Source organism: Psammomys obesus, unplaced genomic scaffold (genome assembly GCF_907164565.1).
Source record: "Psammomys obesus unplaced genomic scaffold, mPsaObe1.curated_primary_1811, whole genome shotgun sequence".
Lineage (NCBI taxonomy): Eukaryota > Metazoa > Chordata > Mammalia > Rodentia > Muridae > Psammomys > Psammomys obesus.
The window spans coordinates 14044-34688 of NW_026590227.1; the positions used below are offsets into that span (position 1 = coordinate 14044).

Genomic DNA, 20645 nt, shown 5'->3' on the forward strand with positions numbered 1-20645 from the left:
AGCTTTCAGTTTATTGCTTTTATGGGATTCCCAAGAGTGTGTGGGTCTCTGACTCTTGTGCATTTTTTTGAGCTCTTTTCTTTCTGTTGATTTTTCATGAGAGGGGTTTTGTTTTATTTTATATTTTATTGTAAAAGGAAGGAATGAATGAATGAGATTCTAGTCACAAGGGTGAGGGTTAATAGGCAAACTGTCATTTGTACCTGCTATGTGAGAGAGGATTGGTTTTCTTCAATGGGATGACAGGGCAAGTCAGCTGCTCCAAGGCAGCTCTTGTGTTCAGGAGTGGTTGACTAAGAGATGATAGAGTCCATTTATATGCTTGTATTCGGTTTCAGTTTGTGTGTTTATGTATTTATTTGAGATGCTGTGGTTTGGTTTCTGGGTTTTGGGGAATTCGGGTTTTGTTTTGTTTTTAGAGAAAGAACTTAAAGTTGGGTGGGTAGGTGAGGAACCAGCCAAACTCCATTTTGTTCCTGGGAGCTATTTTAAATCTGTAGCTATGTTTAGTTTCTGTTGACTATGAAACATGAGTCTCTTTTCTTATGGGACTGTGCTCCATCCCATAACCATGAAATGTTCTGTAACAAACTTTCCAGGAAGATTTCCTTAACTGTTTTGTCACATTCTAACTGCCTGGTTTGGCTTCTGCCACCACACTTGCTTGAAAAGATCTCCAAACTTGTGGTTTTGCCATATAAAAGAGGTATGGAAAATGGGCTCAGGGCTGGTCTCATGAACCCCACTTACGTGGAAGATAGTTGCCAACTCTGCTCTGATGTGTACACAAATAAAGCTTGGTTTAATTTGACCATGATTTGGGTCAATGGATCTAATTTAAGAAATTAAGCAGCGAATCTTGCAATGAAATGAATGTATAAATCAGTTCCTGCTGCAGCGCTTTGGTGATAAAGAGCTGGATGGGGCTGTGGAGAGCACCTGGGTGTTTACAGAGGGCAGCTGCACACAAGCCTCGGTCTGCTTCAGTCATCTCAGTGATTTATCCACGAATCCACATTTTTTAATCAACATAGAACTATAGGCAAATATAAAATGAAATTGTACTGTGTATTTGTTATCTAGTTTATCCTATACATCCAAGAGAACCACTAAGAATTTAACGCTAGGGGCTGCCGGGCCTTCCGCCCCACGTGTCTTTACCGCAATGCCCAAATCTAAGCGAGACAAGAAAGTTTCCCTAGCAAAAACTGCCAAGAAAGGCTTGGAACTGGAGCAGAACCTGATAGAAGAGATTTGGAAATGTGTGGACACCTACAAGTACCTCTTCATCCTCTCTGTGGCCAACAGGAGGAACAGCAAGCTGAAGGACATCGAAATGCCTGGACGCACAGCCAGATGTCCTTTGGCAAAAACAAGGTGATGATGGTGGCCTGGGGTAGAAGCCATCTGATGAATACGAAGACAACCTGCATCGGGTCAAGCAAGAAGTTGAGAGGCGAAGTTGGCCTCCATTTTACCAACTGCATGAACGAGGAGGTAAATGAGTGCTTGACCAAGTAAGTACACAGAAATGGATTTTTCTCCAGCTAGAAATAAAGCAACTTAACTGTGAGCCTGGATCTAGGGCCCCTAAAGCAGATCCCTCATTCCATGGAGCCACAGCAGAGGCAGCGGGGCCTGCCCACTACCCTCAAAAAAGGTGTGATGACCCTGATATCTGACTATGAAATATGCAAGGAGGGTGATGTGCCAACACCAGAGCAGGACTGTGTCCTGAAGCTTTTTGGGTATGAGATGGCTGAATTCAGAGTCACCATCAAATACATGTGGGATGCCCAGACCAGAAGATTGCAGCAAATGGACCTGCCTGAGAGTTTGCCTGAGTCTGAGGGAGAGTCGGAGGAGGATGGCAGCTGACTTTAGGACTTAGGCCTAAGGCCTTCTTCATGTCCACTGGACCACCAGGACTGCTGTTATCCCTCTGCAGAGAGCAGCTATTTATTGTGCTATGGATAAAGACAAGGGAGGATGCTAAGGAGTGACTTTGTTCCTATAAAGAATAAAATTTTGTGCGCAGGATGTTCCCTGCAGACTTCAGGAGAAAAACAAACAAACAAAACAAAACAAAACAAAAAAATCAACACTATATAAATGCACTGAAATGTTTCAGTTAATTTATCTCAGTCAATTAAGTTCTGTGACTGGTGCAGTAGAGACTGACTGAATGCACAGAACATGTCCTTCTTTCATAATCCTGTAAAAGCTTCTCTACTGATGGACACTTACAGACACTATGACACTGCCTAAAATAGCCATGGTACTAACAGCCAGCTCAGTGTCAGGAACAAGAAGAGGAATGGACAGACATGATTTAATCACTAAGAGTTTTGCTTCAATCTGACAAATTCACCTGCATGCTTGCAGTCATGATAAGAGTAAAACCAGTTTTCGAAATCCCAGCTGCTTTCTCAGTGCTGGAGAGAGAACTCAGCAGCTAAGAGCAACTGCTGTTCTTCCAGAGAACCCAGGCTCAATTTCCACCAATCATATTTTGCCTTAGAGCCATCTGTTTAACTCCAGTCATTCACAGGACATTTAATGCTGCCTTAGCAGCTCCAGGCACCAGTTATGGATGTGCTACGCAGACATAATTTGGGTAAACTTTTCATACACAACAAATGAACACAAATACAGAAGAGTGGAAAAAAAAAGCCCAAGTCCCTTCAAAAGAGTGGCAAGAATGAGAGAAATGAAGAGTGAAATTTCTGCTTCACTGTAATTGGCTGAGATTACTTTCAGTGCAAGGCTTGAGTCATCAAGAAGAGTGTCTGAGAAAAAACACATGCTGAAAGTGCTTTGTGGGATTTTGTCTTACCCACAGTATTGCAGAACTGAGTGTTCTTTCACACTTATTGAACAAATACATGATGGAAACATTTATCTCAGTTTCTCTCACTGAGCATACCAACAATCGGGGAGAAGTTTATCCCTGTGAATCAACACGAGGGGACTAAAAGTTGCATAACCAAGAGCCAGAAATTCTTGAATATTTACCATCAAAGAATTTTCTCCCAAAGAGAGACTTAAAATTAGAGAAAAGGCACAATCTGTCCAGTAGAAGAGAACAAAACAGAGCATGAGAAGGAGGACACTTTGAGCAGCTCTCAGCTCAGGGGGAGTTCTGTAGAGAAGCTTGGAGTTGTGAAGGTAGAGGACATGCTGGTGGTGTTTGTGGAGAAGAAATACCATGTAGCCACTGGCCCCTCCCATGACACCCTGAAACACTGCATCTCTCAGGATCATGAAGGTGAGGAAAATCCATTTTATTTTCTGACTTTCTAGCACAAAATAACAATATTTGTAGGCATACTTAAAATGAGATATATTCAGATTTGTACTTTTCATGGAAGGGATTAGGTTTGAACTTATTAAAGCATTGATTATCCAAAATAATAAGAAGAATGGAAGGACGTGCCATGCAGACTTTGGCCTGAGCCCCCTCCACCATGATGCTCTGGGACTGATGATGATGGCCTGGACCACAGTGAGGAGACTGGTGGTGCAGATGGAGAGGCCACGGGCCACCCTCTCCAGGTAAACAATGATCTTACAGCCCATGTCATCCAGGAAGTTTCTCAATCCAAAAGACGGTATTGTCTTTTGCAATCCTCTTGAAAGAAGGATTATGATGTTTGTAAAAGCCAAATGGATGAGAATAAGGTGTATGGGTTTTCTCTCAGAGCCTCCCAATAAACTGAACATATAATTCACAGAAACTGAAATGTTCCCAAGGGTGCCAAGCACAGTCATGAAGAGAAAAATTATTTCTTTAATAAACTTTAAAACCATTTTACTTCCTAGGTAAAAAAAAAAAAAAAAAAAAAAAAAAAAAAACTTGTTTCCAGGATACAAGGACGCAAACGGTTTTCCAAGAAAGTGTTAGTAAGGACAGACATGTATCTGAAAAACACATTTTGCGTAATACATTTTCTGCTGTGCAAGTGGCAGTGGTGGACACATGTGATGTTGCAGATTAGGTGCTTAAACTCCTCCTTTTACCCGTGGACGCTCAGGTTCTGTGTGTGCTCTGAAAGATCAGTTTGGCAACTGCTATTCAAATCTAACATTTTAAATAAGATTTTTTTAAATCTTTAAATAAGATTTTTTCTACACTAGCAAAATTGACTTGTTTAAATATGTAGCTTGCATCAGTCTGTCTACTTGTCTGTGTGTATGCATTATCCTTCTTAACTCTGAGCATAGTTGAGTTGAACTCCAAAAAATTTCTCCCTCTGTTTTTCATTCTATTTCATTGCATTTTCCCAGACATTTCCCAAATTTTGAGGCTGCTGCTTAACCTGTCTGCCTTTCCCACAACACACAGAGAGACATTGAGAAACACTGCTGTATTTCTAACCTCTAACATCTCTTAGATTTAGCAATATCTTCCACACTGCCTCCTCTTTTGTTTGATATTCTTTTCTTACTTGTGTCTGGACTAGTACAACAATTTTAGATTTGTATTTTCAAAATTGAAATTTATAATTTCAATTTCTATATCTTGGTATTTTAAAGATTTTTATATGTACCGTTCTGTGATTTTAACAGTTATCTTTTAAGGTAGTCTTCAATGTCAAGTCAAGGTGTTTAACCTTTGCAGATAGGGCCTTACAGTTAAAGCTAAATACTCAAAAGATATGCTGAAACATTCATGTAACCTCCAGGTTGGAGGCAGGAGGGGTGTCTCTAGGAACCCTGTGGTGCTTCCTAGGAGAGAGGTTAGCAGAGAGCTGTGATCCCAGTGGATGATTCAGGGCATCTGTGACCCCAGTGAGTGACCTCTGTGCATCTAAGGGAGCATGAAGCAGCTCTGGACAAGATGCTACTGATGGGGTGTTTGGAGAAAGGGGACTGATGAGGTGTGAAGTGCAGCCATGAGGTGAATGCAGTTTCTGAGTTCCAGGTTCTCTATATGGTTGTGTCTAGCACAGTAGTTTGGGGTGCAGCATTGTGAGCAGGGATTTCCCCATTGAAGAGGCTATGGGGGCATTTGTTTCTGTGGGGCCTTGTGAGTGCAATTGTGTCACTGTGCTTGCAGCCTGCTTCTCCTCCTCTTACCTGTTTACCGGGCAAGCTGCTTTGTTTACATCAGTTTGAGCTGACTTTAGAACTTAGACCTGGGCAGGTATAACTCATGTTTGAGAGCTCCTTTCTCCTTTCTCAGGGATTTACGGTAAGCTTTGGACACCTTTTCTAGAATAAGAGAAATCTGTGTATTTCAGAGGCTCTACGTGTTTGAGTGTATTCTGAGTAGTTGGAAAGTCTCTATTCCCTTTGCTCCCTCCTGTTAAACTTACGGGGTTGCTTTTAATCTCTATGTCCTGATGATCTAATGCATGACTCTCATGAACCCAGGGTGATGCTGTGTTTGTGTCCACAATCCTTATGAGTTTAGACTTATCATGTACTGCCTTTCAACTGCTCCTCTGAGAAAGAAGTAGTTATCACCTGTACCAGTGCATCCTGGAAATCACAATTTTATATTAAATATCTGCACATAATGAAATTTGATCCAGACATTAACAGCAAGCACACAAACATTTCTTAACATACTTAGTGTAGATATTAAGTGTTTAGAGATTAGAATCTATCAAAATCCCAGTAATAATCACCTGATGAAGATTATCAATTCCTGATGAAAAATATCAACATTTTCCTGCTGTTTTAATGCTTGTTTTTTTTTTTTTTTTTGAGATTCCCCCATTTTAGTTCTCATTTTCATTTTCCAAATGTCAAATCATATTTGAAAGCAGATTCTGATTTTTTAATACATGATTCCTTGCTACTGAAGTGGACAGTCAGAGGAAGGAAATGCAACTCCCCCCCCCCCCCCACACACACACATACTATCTTGGGAGATGGCATAGAAAATTAATTTAAAAGCCAGGATGGATCTGTATAAAGACAGATGAATGATCCCATGTTTGCATCTAACCTGAAAGAGCCTTAGGGCAGGTATATCCATTCATCATGGTTTTCTAAGAACAAGCACAGAAGCAAACAAACAAGCTCAAAAAGAGATTTTTGCTCTTTCCTGCTTTGTGTTGGATTAGAGTTAGGATGAGCTGTGTCAGCATGTGCTAGTTCGCAACCTGAATCCTTTATAACAAGAATTCTGAAGATGGCAATGGTAACTGTTTATATACTATATCCACAAGGCATGCAATGACTATAGTTGAGATAAGTATGTATAATATTATGTGGTGTACCTGAGAGACTTTAAGGATGGATCTGAAAGGAAAATCCTCAAATTGTGAGTCATAATGTTATTGTATAAGAAAACATGTGCCAATATTTGAAATTGGAAATGCATCAAAAGTAAAAATGACAAACTTTACAAACACTAGTCACACGTTGAAGTCACAATGCTGGTAAACATAGAGGCTGAAACAAGGGCTTTTGTTTTCTTTCATCTTGTTATATTTGAGAGTTTCCCTGTGAAAACAGGTGTAGCTTTGAACCGCAATTGTTTTGTTTCAATCTCTCTATTACTGATGTTACGGAGTGTGTCATAGTTGTCTCCAGTGTTTCATAGAGACCTGAAAATCTTCTATATCTTATTCCTTTAAGAAAGCAAGGGGATAACTTTAAGCAAATACCTACCCAGAGCTTTCATGATACTCAGTGATGTCTCAGCATTTCTGTTCCATTTCTGTATCTCCAGGAACTCATCTCCTTTGATCTTTCTGGAGCTAGGAAACAGCTTTGTCAGAGACAGAAGAAAAAGCAAAGGAAGGAAAGCAAAGTCCCAAAGCTTACAGCCTCTCAGATACTCCCTGGCTTAGTCAGAGAAAGACTTTAATGACATGGCACAGCTGATGGGATCGAAGATCTTACCTTCATGGACTCACCTGGACCTCTGAGGATCAGACATCTTCTGGAGCAGCTTTGGAAAGGTGACATTTGCCGGGTCATATTTGAACTGTCTGCACCTCTGGAGCTCTTGGCTGACATCAAGCATTCAAATTTTATGTTGTCACAGTGTCAGGAAGAAGGAAGGCCTCTGTAGGGTCCCAGTCCCTCAAGTATAGCTTTCCTCTCTTCCCAGTTACTACATCTGTTTTGCTCAGAAGTTATTTCAAGGTTAATTAGGCTTTAATTATTTTGAGAAGAAGGGTATGGGGTAACAGAATAAACAGCTAACCAAGTTTCTGTGTCCTGAGCTTCCTGCATCTCCAGACAGATTTTTATCATCTCCATGTCCCAGCCTGTGAACTGTCAAGGGACAGACTTCTGACACAAAGACTCAGTCTCTTCCTTCTCTTTTTTAAATTTCTTGTTAGACAGGAGTAGAAAGAAATGGTGCTAAGAATGGGATTCGACTTCCTGAGCAAGTTAAACATGGACCAGGATAAGCTTAGTGTTCCTTGTCTACCTATGTCCATCATTAGTGATGGTCTTTTTGTAACTGATTTATAACTTTTTGTAACTCCATTTATGCTGGGCATTTATCTTGGTAAACATCAGCAGTTTGTCTCTGACTTCAGTACCTTAAAGTTCCCAGTAAACCTGACTCAGAGTCCCCACCGAGAAATGTACAGCTATGACCATCTACTTGGTATGACTAACTGCTTTTGGTTTCTGTAACCTGGTTATGCAGACATTCAAGGACTATTTTGAGGTCACCTTGACTAAATAATCTTAGAAAAGCAAATCATCTCCTAACTTGTTTGTGCAGATGCTAAAGATCTTTTTGTGGTTTTACTTTAAATATTGTCCTTCACCTGTATACAAATGGCAATATCAAATTTGGCTCAAAGATTGTTGTCCTGGTGACAGCTTTAATAAATTATAGTCTGTACTGAGTCTGTATAGACTATTGGGGTGTAGACAGAAGTTTTGGGACCTTCTACCAATGCCAAGGAGTATCCTTGACCAAAAGTCGTCAGTTGTTTTTTCAATGTTTCTGAAGCCAACATGACAATTCTAACTGAAAACAAAGAAGAAAAAGATCAACTGCCAACCCTCAGCCTCGGGAGACTTGGGGCCTTTGGAGGCCAGGGTCCCTCACCTTTCCCATGTTCACACTAAAGATTCTGTTATGTCCACGTTTAGGACCAGTTGCTGCCCTGGCTACTCATAGATGTGTAAAAAATTCTAGATGGCAGGTGGAAATGAGAGACTCCCTCCCTGCATCTTGTCACCTTCGTCTTTCACAGAGACAGAGGATCCAGACCCTTCTCTTCAACCACCTCTCTTACCCATTCCTACCTCACAGCATCTCTGTCAAGGTGAAAGGCAGCTTCAGTCCACTGTGACATGAAGGACACTCACCTGCGGAGTCCGTGCAGGGCTCAGGGTGGGCGTCCTCAAGCACAGCAGACACTCTTTATCATCCCCGAGCCCTGTGCTCACATCAGCTGTCCCTGCTGATAGGATGTCACCATCAGGAGTTTGGCTTCTCCAGGGAAAAGGGCTCCTTCTGCACATCTCCATCCTGGACACCAGCTCTGCCTTCTCCCTGGGGCCCTGTCATTTGCTGAGCCAAAAACTTTCTGGTCCTAATTACAGTGCCTGAGTTTCCTGGATCCTGGGAATTTTCCCTCCTTTTTCCCCAAAGCCAGGAAATGAATTGGGAAAATTCTGAGAAAATGAAGTTTGCTTTCTATACATTTCAAAGCTTAATAACACTTTGTCTGGAGAGATGGCTCAGTGGTTAAGGGTAATTGTTGCTCCTGATGAGATCCTTGTTCAATTTCTGACACCTCCATGGTGGTTCACAAACATCTGTACATCTATTTCCAGGGCATACAGTGTCTTATTATGACCCATGGTACACACACATACATGCAAATCTGCATGAGATAGAATGAGTCAATCTAATAAAATAAACGTTTAAAGAAAAAAAAATGCAGTGACACCAAAACAGAAGATTTCCAAGGGACAGAGCCAGTGTCTGGTCTTATGCTGTGGTGTCCAGGGCACAGCAGCAGGGGGACTTTATGTAGAGGAGTCACCTTCCCTCCTGGCTCAGTTCTTCATTTCTCCTCTTGTTTGTTCTCTTCTGTCTCTTAAGGATGAGATTGTTCAGTTATTGTCCAGATCAAGTGGAGAAGTTAACTCTAAGGACCACACATCAGTTCTGGGTCTCTGTCACCAGTTTGAACAATGAAGTCTTTAGTTCTTATTTTCCATTAGACAGCAGAGGAGACCCAGGAAGAACCCACTGGGCTCAGCATCCACACAGCCAGCCATGCAGAGCCCCTTAGCTCACACTTCCCTACCCCCACTGCTCCTGTCCCTTCCCAGGGCCCTATCCACTTCCTGGTGTGAAGGAATGCACTGGAATGTTTGAATATGAGAACTAGTATTCAGTAGACACTTTTTCTTCAACCTTTGGGATAACTGTGAATATAGGAGCGCTCTCTAAAGTCAGGTATGTGTGTTTGTGTGTGTGTGTATGTAAGACACAATCACATTGTATATTGTGTGCAGAGCTCATGTGGAGCTCCCCACTTTAGTATGTGGGATATAAACTCTCCTAACCAGTGGCTTTCCTCGGTCTTCAATCTTGATCATAAAGATTTCTTGAATTTTTTTCCACTTGTGTTTGTTTGTAACATTGGTCCCTGGCTATCCAGCCTCTGGTTCTTGGCCATCCACACAGCATCGGGCATGGGCTCACTCTCAAGGCGTGGGCCTCAGTTGGGCCAGTCACTGGTTGGCCAAATCCAGTGACTGTGCCACCATTATCCAAGCACATCTTTCAAGCAGCACAAATTGTAACTTGGAGGTTTTCTGGCTGGGTTGATTTCTCAGACACATTGCTGGGAGACAGACTATCAAAGCAGATATTGAGCCTGATGGCCAACTGGCGGGCAGACTGAATGGAATTTTATGTAAGAAGTGGGAAATAGTAAGAGCTGGAGAGGACAGGAACTCCACAAGAAGAGCAACAGAACAAGAAAATTTGAACACAGGGAACTTCCCAGAGACTCATACTCCAACCAAGGACTATTCATGGAGATAAACTAGAACCCCTGCACAGATGTAGCCCATGGCAGTTCAGTGTCCAAGTTTGTTCCATAGTAATAGGAACAGGGACTGCCTCTGACATAATCTGATTGGCCTGCTCTTTGATCACCCCCCCCTGAGGGGGGAGCAGCCTTACCAGGCCACTGAAGATGACAATGCAGCCACTTCTGATGAGAACTGATAGTCTAAGCACTGGGCCAGTGGCGCAATGGATAACGCGTCTGACTACGGATCAGAAGATTCTAAGTTCAGAAAGAAGGAGAGGAAGACCTCCCCTATCAGTGGACTTGGGGAGGGGCATGCATGCAGAAAGGGGAGGAAGGGTGGAATCAGGAGGGGAGGAGGGAGGGGCTTATGGGGGGATACAAAATGAATAAAGTGTAATTAATAAAAGTTAAATAAAAAATTAAAAAAAAGAAGTTGGCAGGCCAAAGCTTCATCTACCTCATTACTAGAAGTCCTTGGTGGATTCCAGTTTACACTGCACTAGGATTCTACACCCTCCCTTAAGAGCTCCACAATTGCAGTCATCCCTCTCAGTACTTTCTCTCTCCACACCTGATCCCCTGGCCTGATCCTTTCTGTTTCACATCTCCTCTTGCCCCCCGTCCACCTGTGTGCCCAGGCTTATTGTAACTTGTTGTGCCATACTAGGTTGACATCCCTGGGAGGCCTGTTATTTTATGAAGGGGAACAGAGTAAGAGTACATCTGGGGGATAGGGGGAACATTGTGGTGGGACTGGAGGTGTGGAGGGAGGAAACTGTTTTCCGTGTGTAACGTGTGCTTCTTTTTATATTGTTAACTCACTGTAGTGTTTCCTCTATCTTTAACTCAGTGTTCAATATTTTTATTCTGCTTCATCTGTTCTTTCATAATATCTCTCACAGATTTTTATTTGATTTATTGATTTTTTCCATTTCTAATATTTCTGTTTGTTTCTTTTTTCTTCAAAATCTCAATTTTCTTGCAGAATGTGTATTCTGCACTGTTGACTTTCTGGTTTGCATCATGAATTTAACCTCTTTCTTCCATCCTGTTTCCTGAATTCTCTTTGAAATCACTGATTATTTGAAATTTTTTTTTGTTTTTCATTTCAAGCATTTCATTATTTTCATGTATCATATAATATGTATGAAGATACTGATATTATCATGGTGGATTCAGAAAAAGAATATTGTCATTTAAATCCAATCCACATGGAAAGAAGCAATCAATAAAGAAAGAGGGTAACTCTGTGAATCCCAGAAACTCTCTGAAATCAGATGAGTAGATATTCCTAAACTGTAATAATGCAGCCAGGGTCATAAAGCAGGACATAGTGGAAGCTGAAGAAAGTTCATTCTTTAAGAAACCTTGATAATGTTTCTTGATGAAGCACTGAGATAGCCTAATGGAAAGGCTACCATGGAGCTCTGTGATGAGAGCAGATCCTGAAGACAGAGACAGAAATACTCAAGGTCCTTGAACTCATGATTCCCAGTTCCCTGATCATTCAAAGAGAGATCAATATTTGTGCTTCTGAGGGAAACTGACATATGCGAGTAAATTAATAGTTTATCAGGTCCACTCGCCATGACAGCTGTGGAGCAGACAAGCTCTGGCTGATGTCTTCTATTAGGTGACCTCTGCTTGGCTAGATTTATATCTCCAGGGTTTGCAGAGTTTTCAGCTACCATAAAATATCAGAAAAACTTCAGTCTCCAACATTGTCACCATGTCAGGGAGAAGCAAGCCCTCTGTGTAACCGCAGTCCCTTATATGCAACTTTCATCCACACCAATCCACAATTACTTCATTTGACTCACAAGTTAGTCTAGGTTAATTAATTTTTACTGTATAACCTTTATGCAAGTTTGACCTTTCTTTACATATATTTTTATATTTCATTTTTAGCTAGATATTAGAAAAAAGACATACACATATGAGCTACTCTCCTTATGATTTGTTACAGGAGTGTTCTATGCAGAACACATTTGCCTAGGTCTACATTTAAAAGTGTTTTCTCTGTGTTTCTATTCTGTAGTCTCAGATTTTGGGCTTCATTTGAAGGTCCATGATTCATTTTGAACCGCCTTTCACACAAGACAAGAAATCAGGTTCAATTCATTCTTTATATGTAGATTTCTACTTCTCCCAGCCATATTTGTTGAATGGGATCATTTTCCCCAAAGCATTTCTGGCCTCTTTTGTAGAGAACCAGATGGCTGAGAGTGTGTGGATTTGCATGTTGGTCCTCTACTTCACCTCATTGGTCTGCATCTCTTTGACTTTGTGACATTTCCATGCTGTTATTTTGCCATGTCTTTATGTTGTATTTAGAAGCTGCACACTGTAACCCCTCCAGAATCATTCTTTTTACTCAATATTATTTTGGGATCTTTCATGTGTTCCTGTGGTTCCTAGTGCTCAACTATGGTTCCTAGCTACAAACATTCAGATGTGACCCCATAACCTGGAATAACTGCAGAATCCAGGAAAGTAAAAAGGGCTATTGACATGCATGATCCTGACATCTATGTACTTCACTTGCTCTCCTGCTCATTGGTTTAGAATTGCCTCTGGGTCATAGTAAGTGCTTGTAAATAAGTGCGGGAGTGGTTGATCATGAAAGTACATTAGAAAGAAGAAGGCAGGAAACGTTTGTGGGTCTTTGTAAGAGTAAAACTCTAGCATCAGAAATGTACATTTTAATTGTGGGTGACTAAATTCCCTGCTGCATTTCCTGGTAAAGGGCAGCAAGCTACATTGCATGGTAGGAATGGTGGAATTCTGGGATAATAAGAATCCTGCCTACTTCATAGAACTTAAACCACTCTTCATTTATCTAAGTCAAGCTATCTGAAAATAAACAAAAAAGAAAACAAACAAATAAACAAAAAAAACTACCACAACAAAAAACAATCAAACCAATCCAACTCCTCCAACCAAAAAGCTCCCCAAAAGTACCTTCCAAATTAAACAAAGAAAAAGCTTACAGAACACCAAATAGATTAGACCAAAAAAGAAAATCTTCCTGAGACATAATAATCAAAACGCTAAATGTACAAAGCAAAGAAAAAAATATTAAAAGCTGCAAGGGAAAAAGGCCAAGTAACATATAAAGCCAAACCTATCAGAATCACACCTGACTTCTCAACAGACTCTAAAGGCCAGAAGGGCCTGGGTAGAAGTCTTGTAGACCCTAAGAACCCATAGATGTCAGTCCAGACTACTATACCCACCAAAACTTTCAATCACCATAGATGAAGGAAACAAGATTTTCCATGACAAATACAAATGGTCTGTTCCTGTGGACTCAGAAGCCAAGGCAGGTGGTGTTACCACAGGGTAAACACTCTTTGGTTAAACCTCATGTGCAGCCAAATGCCTGTGTCTAATCAGTTTACAGCTGGAATTCAGGTTCTGGAGCTGATTCAAGCTTAGGGAGCTTGGGGCTCTGAGAGGTCCAGCTGACTTGGACAATTGAGTAGCTGCTTTGCCTGTGGAGCTCCAGGGTTGGCCACAGCATTTCTGCAGCAGCTGCATGGCCAGAAGTCAAATCTGGGGATCCAGCAATGTCAGGGACCACCTGTGGAAACTCACCAACTTGCCTCAACTTGCCCGTTCCCTTACCTGCGGTAAACATACTGCTTCGCAGCAGCAGAAATGTGCTCCCAGAACCGTGGCTTGGCAGCAGCAGAGATGTGCTCATAGAACCATGACTTACCACAAGATGTTTCAGGCCCCTGGCCGAGAAGAATCTGTAACTTTTCACCCACCCTACTTCCTTGTCCTGAACCCTATTTAAAAGCTGATTTTGCTCAGTAAAGTTAGTCCTTGACAAGCACCTGTTTGCTTGGACTCCGTTCTTTTCTCTCGCTCATCTTTTCACAGGATCGGATTCTCTTCTACCCGCCGAATAACTTAAGCTCCGCTGGCCAGGGCACAGCAAAATTAATTCTTCAGGGAGAAGGAGAGCCCTTCTTTCCCCCAGAATAAACAATGAGTCTCAGAGGATGTTTGATGAAATTGATAGTGTGATTTACTTTATGAGCAGGGACATTATAAACCTCGGGCGGTGCGGAGGGGGTTGAGGATGAATGCATTTGATTGCCTGGGGCTAGGATGCTGGTGATGCTAAATTTGCATGGGGACAGCTTACAGGACTGACCTGACATGACACCTGTAGCCATGGAGGGTGGGGGTGGGGATGCTGTGTCACATGTTCCTGCGACAGGCACGGAAACAAGGAAAGAGCTTTGTCCCACAACTTCCTTTCTCAGGATAAGACTTTAAATCTCAAGTGTAAGATTTCCAAGGTTTGAACATGTTCCAACTCCATCCCATGCCATTTGCTCTGGAGGCACAGTCCTCAAGCCCTACAGAAACAGTGTGACACTGAGAGAGAGAGTGAGAGAGAGAGAGAGAGAGAGAGAGAGAGAGAGAGACATAGACAGAGACGCTCACTGAGAGGATGGCCACATGTGGGCTTTTGAAACCCCCAGTCTCACCCTCAGTGACTCACATCCTCTAATAAGGCCACAGCTTCTAACCCTCACTGTGCCACTCCCTCATAGCTAAGCATTCATATACATGAACCCAAGGAAGCTATTTTTACCCAAACCACCACATTACTACACAACAAATATCTAAGGTTTTTAAACACATTTATTGAGCCGCATGTTTTGAAAACCAAACTTTTGAATCCTTGTTTATCCTGCTCATGGTCAATCTGAATTGTAACTATTTTTTTTTTTCTAACTTGTCCCTTTCTTATTTCATCCTGTCACATTCCCATCATGCAATTCCAAACACCATGAGCTAAATTGTTGCAACTCACCTATGCCCATGAACAGGCATTTGCAACCGCATGACTCTTATCTATTCCCCATGTGCACACACTTGGGAAATCCTTTGCTTCAGATTCTTTAATCTCTAGCTTTAAAGGTGTCTCAACTTCTACTGTTGTCTCCACATTTATATCTTTAAAACATGTAAGGTCATGTATGTGTGTATGTCTAGGCTTACACATATACCATGGTGTGTGCATGGAAGTTATAGGACAGTTCCTGGAATTGGTTCTGTATTTCAACTTTGTGGTTCCAGGGGTGGAACTCAAGTTGTCAGGTAGAAAGCAAGCACTTTTCTTTGTGGCGACCACTCACTGGCCCATTATTTTGATTCAGTTTCTTTTCTGTGTTCCCCTTTGAAAGCAAGATGACTTCTAGGATGGCCTTTTTACTTCCAATTCATGTGCCTTTTTTCCACAGGCTTAAAATTTCCTGGGGCTTATTTGAGTCTCAAACTAATTTTATGCTTTAATATTAAGTGGATTTTTTTTTTTAAATCAAGCTGCACAGTTTTTCCAACAACCTAATCATTGATGATGATCCACCCAAAATGTTCAAAAGAATCTCCTGTTGACACATAATAAAATAATCTACCGGGTGTAGGCGGTAGAGTGCCCTTGAGGAGCTGTGAGGTGGCACTTGACCTTGAGGTCTGAGTTTCTGTTTCTGAGGGAAAGCCTGGATTTGTTCTATATGTGTGGATGGAAAAGCAACTTTTATTTACCTGTTTCAAGTGTTGTCTTGTTGTCCTTCTGCTAACCTAGGCCTAATCCTGGAAGTTTCCGGCCTCGGTACACTCTAACCTTGGCCTAGAATATTTTCAGCCTCTGAGACTTACTGCCGAATAAGCTCACTCTTTCTTCTTATTGAGCTCTGAGCTGGCTGACTCAATTTCAGCTGTTCTGGCTCAAATTCCTCTCCCAGATGACTTATTCAATCTTGCTTCACTCTCTTGGCCTTAGAATTATTCTGCTTTGCCTCAAAATCACTCTAGCAGTGTTTTCTAATCTCCTGGTTCCTTCTCATTCTCTGATATGTTCTGTCTTCACTTGTGTCTAGCTTATTCTCTCATTTAACCTCTCTCTGTAAAACTCTCCCAGTAAATCTGCCTCTATCCCTCTGCATTGTCCCTTAAGTAGCTTCCCTTTTCTCTCCTCCTCAGAGTTGGGCATATCTTATTCTGCAGGTCTTTCTCTGCTTGTCACTGTTTCAGCTGATCAATTAATCATCACTTTCAAACATGAGGGCTTCCTTCTACAAACTAACTTTACCTTCATTGTTTGAGATTAAAGGCATGTACCAACACGTCTGGACCTAAGCTTTTCTTTACCTGAAACTAGCTGGCCTTGAACTCAGATCTGCTTGCCTCTATCTCCTGGATTAAAGGTGTGTTTGTATTCCAGCCAGATCATACAGACTTACAAGATCTTTGGATGTGAACTCTTGCCAGCTGGGTTATAGAGACCTTGAAGGTCTTTGGACTTGAGCTCTTGCTGAAACAGCCATGTTCTCAAATAAAATCCCTTTACAGGTTAATGCTTTCCAAGGTGGATTGCAGGAAGGAGAATAACATGCTGCTGTGAATTGTCATGGGATCTGGGAAATCTGTGAACACTGGATGTGTTGTAACAGCTTCCTTCAGCCAAGCAAGTCGGTTATGGAATGAAATGAAATCACTCACATCCTGAGTATTATGAATACTACTTCATTTCAGGAGTTCTACAGTCAATTTTTAAGTTTCCTCTGGGTTTATCCACATCTTTCTCCTCAATCTGGTTAATAACTGTGTCACTGTGATCAAGTTGATTTTCTTATTTCTAGATTGTACATGGGTTTATTGTTTCTCATCCAGGAATTGTAAAAGTATATCTCCCATATAGCTGTATTCATATGAAACAGGATGTTAGGGTAAGGAACATTGCAATGTTTGATCTCTGAGATTTGCATGTATTCTAAATAGTTGGAAAGCCAACCTTAGCTCTTTCTCTTCTACTTCCTAATTATGAATAAATGATTGCTTTAGAGTTTTCTTCTCTGCAGTTTTCTGCAGCCTAAACCATGAGAACACTGGCTTATACCTAGAGTTGGTAGCAGGTAGAGCCTGAGTTTAGTTATTGCCTTTAAACTTCTGTTTCCTTTCATTTTATATGGAGAGACTAGATACAAATCCTTTCACTAAAGGAAGAGGTATGAAGTCCTAAGTGTCTAACGTTTAATGAATTATGCTGTAATCTTCCATCACAAGCACAATAGTGTCCGTTAATTAAGGGAGACTACTGAGTGCTTAGTTATTGTGTCAGAGATCAGAGCTTTTAAAAATGGTTACTCTTAAACCAGGCACGATGGTGAACAACTTTAATCCAGTATTTGGGAAGCAGAGGCTGGCAACCACATGATATCGAATTTCTTGGACTAATGTGATTAAATCACTATAAATTTTAATAATATTTACAAATTTCATTTTCACTATCACAGTCACAGTAGCGGCAAAACCAATTTTACAAATCCTAACTAGAGCCATTTTTCAGTGCTAGAGAGGTGGCTCAACATGTAAGAGCATTGTCTGGTCTTACAGAGAAGGCAGGTTAAATTTCTCCTAACTATACACTGTTTCAGAACAGTACAACTCAAATCAGTTGTTGGATGTTTGATGATCTCTTTCAACCCCTACAGGTACACATGGGTTTGCTAAGCAGTGAATGCAGGGAAACTATTCAGAAACAGTAAATTAATACATATATAGAAGGTTTTTTTTAATCCATTTGAAAGAATGACAAATAGAAAATGAGGTTTCAATGTCACTGTAATTTGCTAGGGTCTTCCTCTCTCCGCTCAAGGTTTTGGAGTCGCTAGGAAAAGGTGGATGCTTTCCAAGGTGGATTGCAGGAAGGAGAATAACTTGCTGCTGTGAATAAACACATTTTTAAATTGCTTTGTGAGATTTTGTGTTATCATGAGTTTGCAGAACTGAGAGTTTCTTCACACTTATTAAACAGATAAACGAGGGACATTTTCTCAGTTTCTCCCAGTGAGCATGCCAACATCCAACCAGAAGCCCATCCCTGTGAATCAGCACCAGCGGGCTGAAAGTTGCATAACCAAGGGTCAGAAATTCTTGAGAATTTACCATCAAGATATTGTCCCCTGCAGAGAGACTTAAAAACAAAGAAAAGGCACAATCTGCCCAATAGAAGAAAACAAAACAGAGCATGAGAAGGAGGACACTTTGAGCAGCTCTCAGCTCAGGGGGAGTTCTGTAGAGAAGCTTGGAGTTGTGAAGGTAGAGGACATGCTGGTGGTGCTTGTGGAGAAGAAATACCATGTAGCCACTTGCCCCTCCCATGGCACATTGAAACACGGCATCTCTTAGGACCATAAGGATAAGAAAAATCCATCTTGTTATCAAGCTTTCAGGTGAAAAATAGCAATAGTTGCCACTTTTTTTAACCTGTGTTAAGTTCACACTATTGGTATTTTTAATGTAATATGGTAAGTTCATACTGATCAACAAATTGAGTATCCAAAAGAATGAGAGGAACGGAAGGATGTGCCATGAAGACTTTGGCTTGAGCTTTTTCCACCCAGAACCCCTGGGACTGATGATGATGGCCTGGACCACAGTGAGGAGACTGCTGGTGCAGATGGAGAGGCCACGGGCCACCCTCTCCAGGTAAACGAGGATCTTACAGCCCATGTCATCTAGGAAGTTTCTCAAGCCAAAAGCTATTATTATCTTTAGGAATCCTTTTGCAAGAACAGATATGATGTTTGTAAAAGCCAAGTGGATGAGAATGAGGTATATGGGTTTCTTCTCAGGGCCTCCCAATAAACTGAACAAATACTTCACACAAATAAATATATTTCCTAGAGTGCCAACTACAATCATAAAGAGGAAAATAATTCCCCTAATATACTTGAAAAGCATTTCTTCTTTCGTAGATAAAAAAACAAAACAAAACAAACAAACTTGTATCCAAAATGCAAACATGTTTTGAAGAAAGCATTAGAAATTCTAGATATGTATCTTAACAGCATACTTTGCATAACAGCATTTCTGTGATGTTGTAGATTTGGTGCCTGATATTCTCTCCTTTTTTCACCCCCACTCCTCCGTGGATTCTGGGATGCTGTGCGTGCTCTGACAGATGAGTTTGGTAACTTGTATTCAAATCTAAAATTTTAAAGGAGTTTTTTTTTTTTAGCTTTACACTAGCAAAATTGACTTGTTCAAGTATATGTTCATCTGTCTGTCTGTCTGTCTTTCTGTCAGTCTGTATGCATACATTATCCTTGTTACCTATCAACATAGTCAAATTGAACTCCAAGGTTTCCAACCAAAATTTCTTCCTCTGATTCTCATTTTATTTCATCATATTTCCCCACCCACTTCCCCAATTCCCAAAACCTGAAGCTCATTCTTAACCTGTCTGCCTTCCTTATGTCACACACACACACAGTAGGAAACCTTGCTGGTCAAAACCTATGACATCTCTCATTTAGTAATTTTACATTCTACACTATCTCTTCTTTTGCTCAATAGTTCTTTTGTATCTGTGTCTTGAATAGTACAAGTACAATAGTACAATTTTTAGAATTGTATTTGGCTTCAAAGCTTTATAACGTCAATTTTTATATCTTTTAAACTTTTTCTATCAATTAATTCACTTTACATCCCAAATGTAGGCCCCTCCCTCATCTCCTCCTTATCCTACTCTCTCTTCCTCTCTCTTTCCCCCTATCCCAATCCCATAGTCCTCAGAATGGTGGAGCCTTCCTCCCTTACCAACAGACCTAGACTATCATGTCTCTTCAGGACTGCCTGCATCCTCTTCCTCTGTGGTCTGGGAAGGCCACCTCACCAGGTGGAAATAATTAAAGAGCAGGCAACAGATTTCATGTAAGGGACAGCTGCCCCTGGTCCCCTTATGAGGAACTCATATGAAGACTGAGCTGCCAACAGGCTACATCTATACAGGAGGCTTAGGTACTCTCCATGAATGGTCTTCAGTTGGTATGTAAGTTTCCACAGTCCCATCTAGGCCCAGATTTGTTGGCTTGTTGGTCTTCTTCTTGTCCCCTCTATGTCCTTTTATCTCCCCTACTGTTCCATAAGACTCCCTGCGCTCTGCCCAAAGTTTGGCTGTGATTCCCAAGACCCAGATATACCACTCCTGGGTGTATACCAAACTGATGTTCCACCCTAAAATGGGGACATTTGCTCATATATGGTCATGGTGGCTTTATTTGTAATAATTAGGAACTAGAAACAACCCAGATGTCCCTCAGCTAAAGAATGGATGAAGAAACTGTGGTCCATCTAACTCAATGGAATACTACTCAGCTACTAAAAACAAGGACATCATGAAATTTGCAGGCAAATGGATGGATCTGGAAAAGGCTTTCCTGAATAAGGTAGCCCAGACCCCCCAAAACACACATGGTATATACTCAGTTATATGTGGATATTAGCAATACAATACAGGATAATCATACTACAATCCACACAGCTTAAGAAGCTAAGTAACAAGGAGGACCCTAGGGAGGAGTCTTAATTGTCGTTCATAGGGGCAAGTAGAGAAGACACCAGAAACTGTTGAAGAGAGGGAACAGGACAGGAACAGGACATCTTCCACAACTTCATGTCCTCTGAAAGACTCCAGCTAGCAGGGGATCAAAGCAGATGCTGAGACTCACAGCCAATTTCTCCATCTTTATACGTTAATTTTCTATATGTTTATATCTTAGTTTAATGTGTTAAGTTTCTACAACTTCATATGTTAAGTGAACATGTGAATTCTCTCTGTATGAATGCTTGCTT

General features: G+C 41.1%; 1 protein-coding gene and 2 pseudogenes across 1 annotated transcript; 1 reads left to right on the top strand and 2 right to left on the bottom strand.

Annotated features, from left to right (window-relative positions):
* Nucleotides 1–1165: 1165 nt before the first annotated feature.
* LOC129676380 (mRNA turnover protein 4 homolog) lies at nucleotides 1166–1878 on the top strand (annotated as a pseudogene).
* Nucleotides 1879–2913: 1035 nt separating this feature from the next.
* On the bottom strand, nucleotides 2914–3934 carry LOC129676374 (vomeronasal type-1 receptor 4-like). The gene is made up of 2 exons (XM_055606727.1): nucleotides 3856–3934; nucleotides 2914–3812 (listed from the first exon to the last, which is right to left on the bottom strand). Exons 1-2 carry the CDS (start codon nucleotides 3932–3934, stop codon nucleotides 2914–2916), a joined length of 978 nt encoding a protein of 325 aa, XP_055462702.1.
* A 13908-nt stretch (nucleotides 3935–17842) lies between these two features.
* On the bottom strand, nucleotides 17843–18770 carry LOC129676373 (vomeronasal type-1 receptor 4-like; annotated as a pseudogene).
* Between the last annotated feature and the right edge of the window lie 1875 nt (nucleotides 18771–20645).

Excerpts from the sequence above, each read along its gene's own strand:
- LOC129676374 (XM_055606727.1), bottom strand. The coding sequence starts at position 3,934 with ATGTGTTTTTCAGATACATGTCTGTCCTTACTAACACTTTCTTGGAAA. Across the intron at positions 3,813-3,855 it reads CCTTGTATCCTGGAAACAAG|AAATGGTTTTAAAGTTTATT; the intron begins TTTTTTTTTTTT and ends ACCTAGGAAGTA.